We start from the raw sequence: 13,865 nt of genomic DNA on the forward strand, positions 1-13,865 counted from the left end.
AAATCACCACTTTGCATCCCCAATTAAATAATCATTGCAGACAAGGATCATCATGGCTGCAAAAACCAATGGGTAAAAGTATTTGGGAAGTGTCCATGTGCAGAGCCAAAGCTTACCTCCACAGATTTCATACAATTAAAAATAGGGAAAAATTATACCTTTAAAAACCAAGGATTTAGCAGTGACCACCTTAGCCAACTGATCAAACTCATTCATTACTAAGAGAGGACAAGCTGACATGTTCTTCCTGGTAAGATTCTGTATCAAGTACATAGCATTACCTATCAAGTATTCTTGCCAAATATGTTTAACTTTGACCTAACAAATAATTAGACATAACTTCTCTTGCATGAGAAATGCAGGGGATAAATCAAAAGGTTAAATGACACCCACGAGGAGAAACTCAAATTCTCAGAGTGGGAGTCTAAAATACAATAGTTCTGCCTCTTAAAATATCAATATCATTGTAAAAAACAAGGACGACCTCTCCAGATTAGAAAGAAATATTCCCAATGCAATGCATAAATCCTGATAAGATCATGGCTGGCACAAAATAACAACTAGATAAAACATTCCAAAGCTAATTGGAGAAATATAAATACAAACATTAGTTGATAATACCCTTTTGAGCTGTGTGCCAAAGTACGCAGGAGAAAACTGTCATGATATCTGATATAATGATATCACATTTATAAAAACGCGGTGGGCCGCATGTAGTGGCTCACGTCAATAATCCTAGCACTCTGGGAGGCTTAGGCAGGTGGATTGCCTGAGCTCATGAGTTTGAGACCAGCCTGAGCAAGAGTGAGACCTCACCTCTACAAATAGCCAGGCATTGTGGTGGATGCCTGTAGTACCAGCTACTTGAAAGGCAAGTGGCAAGAGAATTGCTTGAGTACAGGAGTTGGAGGTAGCTGTGAGCTATGTCACCACAGCACTCTATTGAGAACAACAAAGTGAGTCTCTGTCTCAAAAAAAAAAAAAAGTGAGTGTGGTGTATATACTGGGTGGACATAAAATTCATGCGTAACTTACCATTCGTAAATTATTTTATTGCACACCAAGTTTATGTCCACCCTGTATATGGATGTGCACCAACTCACACACAGACTGGGACCTCAAATGCAGCGAAACACTAACAATTGTTAAATCTTGGGGAAGGGCATAAAAATGTTTGTTGTACCTTTCGACGTTTCCACGTTTGAAAATTTTTTAAATGAAAAGTTGGGAGGGAAAAAATCAAACTTGTAATATCATAACAAGATGATAACTTAAATCCATAACTGTTTAGATATGGAAAAACAAAGATGCCGCATGAGTACGTGTAAACGTGACCAGCCAGCAGCATGAAGGTGCTAGAAGCTGACCCCTCTCTCCAGATGCATGTCTGGCTCTTCTGACCATGTCTTCCACCCTTCATCTTTTTTTCTTTCCTTTCTACTATCTATTGGTATCTTCATTTATTTTTTTTTTTCCTATTTCTATCTTTAGCCTGTGACATCCTTTTTGTGGTGCTAGAAAACTCATAGTTCGTATTATGGTATCATATACCTAAAAACCTCAGTTCAGTTCATCTAGGAAGCAAGTTATTTTATATACTCAACAGTTGCAAACAAAGTACTGCAAAAATATGAATATTAAGAAGGAGGTAGAAAATATAAGTAGTCCTGAGTAGGGCTGTCATGATAAAATTCATATAACAACAACAAAAAAAAATAAGTAGGAGGGAGCGGCGGGGAAAGGAAAAGCAGAGAGAGGGAAGGAAGGAGAGGGATGGGGTCTTGGTGTGTGCCTTGTGGGAGTAAGACATGATGGTAAGAGGGACTTTACCTAACAAATGCAATCCGTGTAATCTGGTTTCTTGTACCCTCAATGAATCCCCAACAATATTTAAAAAAACTCTTTTAATGTGAACTCTTTAAGTTGATTTAATTAACTCTATTCATGTGAACTCTTATTTCAACTCACCAAATATATATTTATAAATCATATCTGTGAACTATTTCATTACTACATCAAATACTAGCACAACTTCTACCCTAAATTTCCACTGAACAATAAGAACATGATTCTTCTGAACATCAACTCCGTAACACTTCTTGCAGACTCAAGAAATTTCTTGATACATTCCATATTGCTCTAGGCCTGTGGACCAGCAACATCACCTTGGTAACATGTTAGAATGGGAGATTCTCTAGTACTATTCTAGACTACTAAATCAGAAAAGTCTGGGGAGAGGCCTTAAGCTGTGTTATAACAAGCCCTCCCAGTGGTTCAGATGCACATTGAAGTTTGAGAACCACTTTAGGCTGAGAAAGTTGATTTAAAGGGAAAGGCAAGCTTCATTAGTTGCTGGAATCCAAACATGAGGAACTGCTTTTATGGCACTAAGGATTTCAACTGGGCACATGATGGAGTTAAATGGCACTTTTATTGGAGTTGGCATACCTTGGCCTGCCACTGGCACCATGGCTTCTGAATGATCTAATAATGACAAGCTAAAGCCTCTGATTGCAGTCAGCATTGAAACAACAATGAAAGAGTTATGTGGAGAGCAGGTCCGATAATCAGGATTGAGTTGAAATCCAGTGGCACAGGCGCAGGAGAAGGCTCCTCCTGGTACAGGGAGGCAAATCTGCTGACAGGCATTCCTGTTCTGGCTACAGCCATTTGAGGATTCGGCAGCATCTAAATGAAATCAAAAATCAGTTTGGAACTTTTGACCCTACCTACTTGCCCCTCCATCTCAAATTTTTTAAATTTAGTTGCCCAATAAATCATTACAAAACTTGTAATGCAGTATCTGAGTTAACAAACTAAAAGCTGTATTGAAGAGACTAGAGCTTATACAATACCATCCACCAATATTAAAACAGTGCCCTAATTATTTTATAATAGTTAGAGAATGGGGCTTCGATACAAATCTGTTAGTTTTTGCCCTCTTGAATGATGCACTTAAAATTATATCACTTTAACTACATGGTCAATAATTTTAGAACATCGGTTTTAAAGTATACGAAATAGCAATATTTAAACATTATTTTTTAAAATAATAAAGATATTAATTTGTATTACATGTGGTTTTTTTTCCCGTATGCAATAAAAATAAATACCATGCAAGAAACCCAAATTACAGAACAGGAAATAAATCGTTTGATAATCTTTGGTTAGAGACTAAAAAATGTAAAATATCTCAACTCTTAAACAAAAAGCCTTATATCATAATGCTAATTTAAAGGGGTAAATTAAAAGTTAGATTATATTTGAAAAAAAATTCAAATAGGCAATATCTAAAAATATTCCTTTTAAGATTAAAAATTCTATCCTGTTAGCACTTTTTAAGCAGCAGGCATCCAATAAATACTTCCTGAACACTTTCCATGTTCCAGACACTATTCTTGCTATTAGGTGGGGAGCAGTGAATTACAAAGACAAAAGGCTGGCAGTGTGGAGATAATATTCTCATAAAGAACACAGACAATAAACACACAAGTAGATAATATGTCAGGCAGTGCTACAAAGCAACAGCAAAATAAGGAATTAAAAGTAATGGGGAAAGGAAGAGACTAAACTTATTCTGAAGCCAAACTGCCTTTCAGATGTCAGATTTGCCTTTGGCACTTAACCAAGCTTAAGACATGATTATCATTTTAAAAAATATTTTGAGCAATTTTCATGTGTGGGGGTGGCATCTGCTTATAGAAGCGTGTAGACGTGTGAATATGCGTTCTATCTCCATGAATGTGTTTTATTGATAAATACTCACTGCGTCTGTGATAAACTCGAAGGCCCCTCAGATTTGGGATATTGTCTCTCAGGACCACTTTGTTGGCCCCAGTATGCTTGTCAACTCTTTCAATGGCCTCATAGTGTTCATCACAATAATAAAGGAAGGAATCAAAGACTGCGACTCCCCAAGGGTGGGAAAGTTGGTACACCAGGATCATCCGCTCTGTTCCATCCACATTTCCTCTTTCAATCTAAAGGATCAGAATTGTCATAAGTTTTACTGATTCATCATGAAAAAAGATGCACATTTTAAAACCAATATTCTCCTAAGTATAATACCCCATATTTCTATATCGCTTTCTCCTTTGCAGAGCTTTCTCATATCTATTGTCTGAATTGATAGTCACAACTACGCAGGGTCATAGGTCAGGCAAATATCACTATGCCCCTTTCACTGGTAATGAAGACAGAGTTAAGTCAGTCAGTGAATTTTCTCACATGGCATGGTGAAGAAAAAGGGAACTAAACCACCAGTCCCTGCATATGATACTCAGGGCAAGGATGTACTTCAATGTCTGAGTGTGGGCCGACATACAACAGCTGCCTGACCCTGGGTTTAACATACTCACCAACAACTTGTGTGAGGGGTTAGGAAACACGCCCTAGTCAGTCACAGAAGACAGCAAGGGCTAAAGACGGTGCTGTTGTATTATATCAGAAAGGGTAACAAACTTAAGTCAAAATGACTCTGCTGAACTGGCAAGGAACTCACAAGAATAAAGTTCCTCAGGGAAACGACAAGCAATCTGCTTCTGGAAGGAAAGCTGGTTTAATTTCACTCCAAGGACCTATCTCAAGGGCCTTTTCTGTGCCAGCATCTGAGGTGGGGACTGGCAGGAGAGACAGCCACGGCCTGGCATCACACCTCACTTGACAAGGTAACCCAGCAGTCTGGAAACTGACAGAGGTTCCAGAAGGGCACAGGGAGCATGAGCTTGCAGGGGAGCTGCCGAAGGAGGAGTGGCCGGGACCAGATGAGCTCAGTCTTGTGAACTACACTCCTCAGGCCAAGGTTCCAAGCTGAGCCGTGATCAAACTGAGGTGTTACGAAGACAACACGTCTCCAGCTTGAAAACAAGATTCAGGGATGAGGGCTGTGGCCTAGTCAAGGCTGGAGAGAAGTCGCTCAGACTGTTGGAGGGGGAAGAAAACGGCTGGACATGAATGAAGAGGCTCAGGATGGGCTGCAGAACTTTGTGATGATCAAAGAAGGAGAGCGAAGGACAAATATGAGAGTACACCCAGGAGAAAGGAGGAAGGCTCACAGCATGAACAAGCTCATAGATTTAGGAGGGCAAAGCAGAGGTGGACACAGGAAAGCAGGAAGCTGGTGAATTCTGCTAGCCCTCCTCATTTGCATGCGGGAACCAGACCATTTGACGAGCACTTCCTCATCCCTGCACACACACATCCGAATCTACACGGGGCTCTCACACACATTCTACTACCTTGTTATCCCCAATGGTGCTAAGCATTAGGGAAATAGGTCCATATTAGGAGGGATGTCAGTACCGGTTGAAAAAATAATGAAGAGAAAACCAAAGCTACTGTACAATATCATGGAAAGCATCAATGTCAAAGATCTGAAATCACTACTTTAAAAAAGCAAGGAAGAGGAGACTAGCACATATTCAATTCAACATTCGAAGCGACAGTTAACTGATTAATAATTAGTATCAAACGCCTTCAATGGATCTACCTCCAATTCAGCTGCATAAGCACAGCAGTGAAAGTCAAAAATGATTTCAATGAATGAAGGAAACTTTATAATAGTTCCTAGTTTTTATTGCAGAATGTATTGAACTCAAGCTGGTAGTTTAAAATCACCAGTAAAGAAAGTTTCATGTGTGCATTATCCACGCTAGGATATTAGAGAAGAATGTATAGCCATGAGGGAATGCTGAGTTCACAAGCTTATAGATAAACAGATAGATAGGTGGATCAATTGATAAAGATGTGTATGTGTACATATATAGGAGAGAGGGAACAAATATATTCCCTTAGTGTCTATAATGGAGAACCTGAAATATTTTCAAAGAAAAGCACTGAAATCACTAAAGCATGAAAGAAATGGCTCTGAAACGACAAGAAATGACAAAGAGAATTAACTTATCTTAGTGAAAAACAAGATTGGAAGCAAAAATAGTAAACATTATTCTACAAGCAATTATGCACTTACTATGAAGAACTGGACTTCAACTAGGGCAAGATTTGCTCAAGGGAGAAAAGTTGTTGGAGAAAGGACAAGAAAACACTGGTACCAGTAGCCACCTGAGATGGTTCAAGAACCACTGGCAGAAAACTCAGCACGTTCACTATCAACTACACAAGCTCAGCAGCAAAGACCAAATGCCCAAAGTGCTCATACCACTCCTGTCCCAGTCACTGCCCAGTAGAGCTTCTGCTCCTTGATGTCAAGGGTGAGAGACTCCAGGTGGTCAAGGTTCCCAAGGAAGAGATTCTTCAAAGATGTGCCATCCATGCTAGCACTTGCGATCTTGGCAGGAACCCCACTGTCAGTACCTTGGTCTGACCAGTATAGTTTCCTACAACCATGAGAAACAACATTTAACAAAACAGAAAGAGGATTAGAAAGAATGGCATTGATAATTCAGACATTTAAATGAAAATGTGTATTTCTTGTCCTCCAGACACTTACAATCCAATAGACAAAAGTCTGAAGCATCAAGACAGAGGCTCATGCAATGTGGAGGAGTATTTAACCAGTGGTCTGACAATGTCAGTCTATTTCTGAGTTATTACTAGGGAGACACCATTTTAAATAGAGTCCAAAACAAGAAGCTAGGTTTCCATTGGTGGCTGAACCTCTAGTTTAGTCAGACATGTGATGGTAGCATATGACAAAGAGCATATATTAAAATCTTCAGAGAAACATATACTCTGACCACATTGGGAAGGCCAAAGCCAAGTACCTCAGATCTCTTATTGAATTCTTCTCCAAGTCACCATCAACCACAGGACCAGTTGCTTAATGACCTAACCTAATTTTTGTGATAAAAAAATGTAGAATTTTGGCTCAGCGCCAGTAGCACAGTGGTTACAGTGCCAGCCACATATACCGAGGATGGCAGGTTCAAACCCTGCCCAGGCCAGCTAAACAACTGCAGCAAAAAAAAATAGCCAGGCATTGTGGTGGGCGCCTGTAGTCCCAGCTACTTGGAAGGCTGAGACAAGAGAATCACTTAAGCCCAAGAGTTTGAGGTTGCTGTGAGCTGTGACACCACAGCATTCTACCAAGGGCGACATACTGAGACTCTGTGTCCAAAAAGAAAAAATAAGTAAATTCGAAAAATAAAATAAAATAAAATAAAAAATGCAGAATTTTTGAAAGCTATTTGTTTCTGTCTGTTTCAAAGTGATACCAATTAGTTATACTCAATACACAAGTACATATGAAGCAGAATCACCACACAGCATTATCCAGCCCATGACATATGAAAATTCATTAAAAGGCTACTTTCCATTTCCACTGAAGATACAACTTTTAGACTTAAATAAAGCTTTAATTACCTTTTTTAAATTAAATCATAAGTGTGTACATTAATGCAATCTTGGGGTACAGTGTGCTGCTTTTATATACAATCTGAAATACTTTCATCAAACTGGTCAACATAGCCTTCACAGCATTTTCTTAGTTATTGTGTTAAGACATTTATATACTACCGTAGGTGTGGTCCCACCAACTACTCTCCCTCCACCCTTACCTCCCCCTCCCCTCCCTCTCCCCTTTCCCCTTCTTCTTGGGTTATAATTGGGTTATGGTTTTCATAAGAAAGCTATAAATTGGTTTCACAGTAAGACTTGAGTACATTGGATACTTTTTCTTCCATTCTTGAGATACTTTGCCAAGAAGAATATGTTCCAGCTCCATCCATGTAAACATGTAAGAGGTATGTGGAATATTATGCAGCCTTAAAGAAAGATGAAGACTTTACCACTTTAATTACTTTTGATCTCACCTCCTGCTATCCTTCAATAGACAGCCCTCCTACTTCCTTTTATCAAAAGTCCTCAAACATTTTAATTCACATAGTCTTTATTCTCATACCTCTTCTATTGATTGATTGCCTCAAATCAATATATCCATACCATGAACTTTACCTTAAACTCTAAACTTCTTTGCTTCGAAGTTCTCAAACTTTGAAATTCTCTGTTTTGACCAAACTCTCCTGTATCTTTCCTGCACCAGTTTTATTTTTCCTATTAAACTGGTTCCTTGCCCTTAAATCCTTCCAGAGCTCCCAAAACTCCAATCCCTCTATACCTGGACATCGTATCATATGTAACCATTTCAATCATATGGTTTATTTATTACATTGGGCTCCCATTGTGCCTAACTTGTTAATCTCCAACCTTGAGTTCCTGCCATTTTTTTTTCTTTCACCCCTCCCATTCCAGGCTCCCAAAAATTTGCTGGACTAGCACAAAACTCTAAGGTAAAGTCCCTAACTTTGGCTGAGAATTCTCATCCCTAGCTGACATGATATATTGCTCCCAAACAGCTCATTTTATTTCTAGTCTTCATAAATTTCTAATATTCCTTCTCAGTAACTTTTGCTCTCAATCATTTCTTCGTCACTGATTTTTCCCATACTCCGAAAAACATCATCAGATTTCTCTACTCTAAAAAGTACTTTCCTGTTACATTTTGACCTACAAGTTTATCTTTCCATAACTTTTCAATATAAAATTCTTAAAAGAATGGTCACCAGGCGGTGTCTGGGGCTCAAAAGAGTAGGGCCCCATATGCCAGAGGTGGTGGGTTCAAACCCAGCCCTGGCCAAAAACTGTTAAGAAAAAAAATAAAATGATCACATTTCCTCACCTTCCTTTCTCTTTTAAACTTCTTCTACCTCTATTGAACATTCTCTTTCTGCAACTGCCCCAACTCCTTATTAGGGATCATCTACAGAGATATTTTTCTATAGCAACTGGTTCAGTAACATTGGCCACAACTTTCTCTTTACTGAGCAACCAAGACATTATATCCACAAGCTTCTGTCCTGTTTCTGCTCTGACCTCCTCTTACAAAATGCTAAGCGCTTCTAATTCTTTCCCAATCCAACTGAGCTGGCTCTTAGTTACTTAAAAAACACTCACCTTAAAAATAAATAAATAAATAAATAACACTTATTTTTCTGCCTTTATCTTATGACTTTCCATCCCCTATATATCACATTTGATATCTTCAAAGCCAGCTCTCTACTTTGATCCAGTCCAAACAACATCACCTCCATCAAGCTGAAAAGTCTCTCTGTAGCGCTATCATTCCAATTATTTTAGACCTATAGTATAACTCCTAAACATATATGAACCTGGACTATTGTTATTTATACACAGATCTTATCCTCTTTACTAAGATACAAATTCTTGAGATTACATATTGGATCTTTAATTACTGTTGTATCCAAATACCCTACTATGCCATGTCTTCCTCTTTTTTTCTGTACAAAAATCTCAACTGTATGTTCTTTGCAATAAGCCGTGGTCATGTGACTGAATTCAAGCTTCTCGAATATAAGCAGAAGCCAGCAAGAACAGAATGCCACTTTTGCTTCTTTTACCCTTTAAGAATTGTATTTGGCCTGCATGACATTCTTGTTTAAAGCAGCGAGCTCATACAAATTAATTCCCCAGTTCTCTTCTAGGCCTAACAATATAATGACTTTCAAACAAAAAGTCAAAGTCCACTTGGAATGACTGACAATCTCTTTAAAAAAAAAAAATGCTTTTTTATTTTACATTTTATTATTCTGGTTTATAATACAGTATAGTAGATCAACAAAATGAATCACTGATCAAACAAATCAAAGGGCTCTAGCCTGTATCCACTGAGACCATTTTCTCCTCACTCCTCCTCTGCTTCTGTCCTCTTTCCACTCCAATGCTGACCAACTTTTCTCATATATACATTTGGTCCTATTATTCCCTTCCTCAAAATTTTCTGCTGGCTCTTTATTACTCAAATTATTCTAAAGTCCAGCTGCTGGCATGACCTTAAAAGTCTTCTGTATTTTGTCCCCAAATGACCTTAGCTGCTAACTCTCCCATCTGGTCAACTGCCCCCTGCTCAGGCCTCTGGCTCAGGTCCTCTCCACAGCCGTGCTTCACACGACCACACCCTTCGCCTCCTGCACCACCTTCTGCTTCCAACCCATTCTCCACCTACTGGATGCCTTCTCATCCTTCAAGGTCTATTTGTAATATACATGCTCCCTTAGTCTATTCTTATCATTTTGTATTTTTTTGAGACAGAGTTGCTCTGTCACCCAGGCTGGAATGTAGCGGGGTCATCATAGCTCACTGCTACATCAAAATCCTGGGCTAAGATGATCCTCATGCCTCAGCCTTATGAGTAGCTAGGACTACAGGCATGTGCCACAGCATACCTGGTTAATTTCTTAATATTTTGTAGAGTTGGAGGAGGTCTCACTAGGTTGCCCAGGCTAGTCTCAAAACTTGTGGTCTCAAGTGGTCCGCCCAACTCAGCCTCCCAAAATGCTAGGTTTGCCTCCATACTCCGCCCCATTCTTACAATTCTATTTTAAATTTCCTGTAATTCTAACTTGTTTGGAATTAATTTTAAGTCCAGTGCTATTATTTTGAAGACCATAAAACAAAATACAAATTATATCTTTCAAGTTAAATGTAACTCAGAGCTATTTCTCTTTCTCTACTGAAATCAATATTTTTAAAGTGTTTGACATGTAAAATAAGAAATGTCCTCAGTGTAAAACCTTCCATTTATCAGGCCATATTAGCAAGTGTGGTGCTGGATAGAAGATGCACACCCTGTGAACACTCACCCACGGGCCGGATCAACAGCTATGCCAATGGGATACCCAACTCCAAGAGCTGTTCCATCATTGGTAATCAGTGTCTTTCTGTATCTGGTATCTCCTCGCAGTGTTGAGACCTATGGTACAAAATTCCCTATTAAAAGTGAGTTTCATAACAGGGAAACAAGGCTGAGGAGAACTGTCTTACACCACAAATGCCAAAGCACAATTAGGGATGAATGAGAGAGGGTCTGCATGAGATTCAGATAATCTCTAACTACATTTCAGGGCTATCAGGAAATCAGCGCAATAGAAAATAAGAAGAAGAAATGCAAAATCACCTTCTACTTCCAGTTCACCGAAATTTTCAAAAGAGAACAGTGTTATAAATAAAAGAAAGATTCAAATGGATAGATACACATACAGAACCACTGCCTGAAGAGACTGCAAAAAATGCCTTCAGAAAAAACTAAAGAAAACCCTGGGAAACAAATGGGAACCCCTTAGCTTTCCTACCTCCCAACCACTTCGCCATGGCATTCAGTGGGTTGCCATTGCCAACATAGTTAATCAAAACACTACAAATTCACTCAGAGTTACAGCAAAAACTCTTCCAAGTTGTTGACACATGAGTTCAAATCTCTGCCCTGCCAAGTCCTGACTGTATGACCTGAGCCTCTCTAATCATAGTGTTTTTATCTGTACAATATGCGCGATAGTGGTGCTCTCTGCATAGAGCTCACAGGACTAAGAGGTATTACAGAGAAGGCATTTAGCACAGCACACGTGGCACAACTGCATTCAATAAATGTCTCCTTTTTTTATTGGCCTGCTTACTGGACACTTACTATGTACCAAACATTAGACTAAGCACTGTCATGTTTAACACTCACAAATAATTCTATAAAGTGAACACTATTATCAAGTCCATATTGCAAATGATGAAAAACAGGCCTAGAGAGGGTTGTTAGTGGCTTTCTCTAACAAATGTTATTAGTTTTTAATTATTATTATTACAATCACAGTATTAGCAAGACCTTGCTTGATACAGCACATAGAAATATGGTTTATGGGACTAGGAGCAAGTTTCTTACAAGGAATGAGGCTATTTTCCTATGTTCCTACTGCAAAGATACAATTAGAAATTAGAAAATGCCTATTGATTTAAATTAAGGTTTTTCTACAAAATTGCATTTTAATGCAAGTAGATTATTTATATATCCATATCTGGGCTTCTGTCTCTCTCTCTCTCCTACATACATACATACCCTTCTCCTCTACCTCATTCTTCTCTCTAAATATTTGTTTCTCTCACCTGACTGGCACCTCTTACTCCCACTTAGAATAAGATAATTTTCCTTTTTTTCAATTTGCTTCTTTCTGCTAAAATCTCTCTCCTTTCCTTAGACCTAAGGAACTCTGTGGTTGAAAGGAAAGGTGCTTTCCTCGTTTACTGGAGTTATTTAGCGCTCTCTCACACAGCCACTCAAGTAGGCTTCACATTTCAGCTAAAAAATCTCTTAGTGAATGAGCACACAGCTACCCCTAGTGGAAAACAATGCTTTCTTCAATGCTTCTCTTTTATTTTCAAGTTGGAATTACAAGCGAATTACTCTTATGCTGAAAAGAATATTATATAGGCAAATAGAAAGTGGACGCTATTCCTATTTTCTTAACTAATCTAAAAATTACCTGGAGGAATTGCTTGCAATTTATATCACCTAATAAAAGCATGAAAAAGGCAGTTTACCTGTGGATCATTATTCTCATAGGTCTTTTAAAGATATTCTAAATATTCTAAATAATTTGAGGGAAACAGTGCTCTTATTTAACATTAACATTAACAGTGCTATGATATAGTTGTACTTAGCGAGCCACTAACCCCACTTTGTAAATAAGGGAAGCAGAGGCTCCAAGAAACTAAGTAATTTATCCACTGTCAATTAGCTCATGAATGGAGAAAAGACAAAACACAGCACTGAACCTAGTCACATCACAGAACGCATTTCCATATTTCAGGGTCTTTAGTCAAGTGTTTTTCTCTGCCTGAGATATCTTTTCTCCTACTTCTTCATCTGGCAGAAATAAACACAGTAGTCCCCCGATCCAAGGGGGATGTGTTCCAAGATGCCCGGTGGATGCCTGAAACCTCATGTAGTTCTAAACCCAATATGTGCTATGCATATACTATACATATACACCTCTGATAAAGTTTAATTGATAAATTAGGCACAGAAAGAGACTGACAATCATAAAATAGAATAATTAACAATCTACTGTAATCAAAGCTATGTGAATGTGGTGTCTCTCTCTCCCTCAATCTATCTTATTGTACTACATTTTCAGACCACAGGTGACTACAGGTGACCGAAACCTCAGACAGTAAAACCCTTGGGTAAGGGGGAGTTAATAGTCATTGGTCAGGACTCTGCTCATCAGGCCCTGTTAGTGAGAAGCCCACACTCTCCCCCCATCATGAACACTTCAGAGGCACTGCTCTGGCCACTCTTACCTCACTAAGCACAGGTATCTGTTGATGCATCTACCTCTCAGATGTGTGAGCTACTTAAAGGCAAAAAAATGTTTTATTTATCTCTGAATATCCAGAATCAACCATGAGACTGATCCATAGAAAGCAGTTATTGGCTTTCTATTCATTCTATATTTATTCATTATTAAATGAATGAATAAAATGAGCAAGGAGGCAGACAGAAAGACAGACCTTTGGGCTCCAAATCAAATCATCTGAGGAACAGTTGCAGACCGGCCTGAGTGGTTAACGTGGCCTTACCAATACACCCATAAATGTGCATGCTCTGTTATTCCCCAGCTGGCTGCCTTTTCCCTGCAGCGTACCCAACGGTTTTGGAAAACTATCAAGTTAAAACCAAAAACCTCCATTTGCCATCCAAGAGACCAAGAATTTGAAATTAAGACACCTTTGCACTGAGCGGACTCTAGAAGAGATGTGAGCTTGGTATTAGAGGTCCTTGGCAATAAACGTTGTCTCTGTTTTGAAGGAAGGATGGTATTTTTAGTTAAAATTATGAAAATGGAACAGGCGTAGTGGCTCACACCTGTAACCCCAGCACTTGAGAGGCTGAGACAAGTGGATTGTCTGAGATCACAGGTTGGAGACCAGCCTGAGCCGGAGCAAGCCCTCATCCCTAAAAACAGCCGGGTGTTGTAGCGGATGCCTATAGTCCCAACTACTTGGGAGGCTGAGACAAAAGAATCATTAAGCCCAGGAGTTTGAGGTTGCTGTGAGCCATGACA

At 39.0% G+C, this 13,865-nt stretch overlaps 1 protein-coding gene across 1 annotated transcript in view; it reads right to left on the reverse strand.

The window, feature by feature from the left end:
• LRP2 (LDL receptor related protein 2) overlaps positions 1-13,865 on the reverse strand; it is a 198,596-nt gene that overhangs the window by 77,327 nt on the left and 107,404 nt on the right. The window contains exons 34-37 of the mRNA XM_012808457.1: positions 10,617-10,726; positions 6,158-6,335; positions 3,767-3,980; positions 2,449-2,688 (exon numbers count right to left, since the gene is read on the reverse strand). Of these exons, the coding sequence (XP_012663911.1) occupies positions 2,449-2,688; positions 3,767-3,980; positions 6,158-6,335; positions 10,617-10,726 (742 nt within the window). The remainder of the gene's footprint in view (positions 1-2,448; positions 2,689-3,766; positions 3,981-6,157; positions 6,336-10,616; positions 10,727-13,865) is intronic.

The sequence above is a fragment of the Otolemur garnettii genome, unplaced genomic scaffold, assembly GCF_000181295.1.
Source record: "Otolemur garnettii isolate 467f Iridium unplaced genomic scaffold, OtoGar3 scaffold00090, whole genome shotgun sequence".
NCBI classification, from domain to species: Eukaryota; Metazoa; Chordata; class Mammalia; order Primates; family Galagidae; genus Otolemur; species Otolemur garnettii.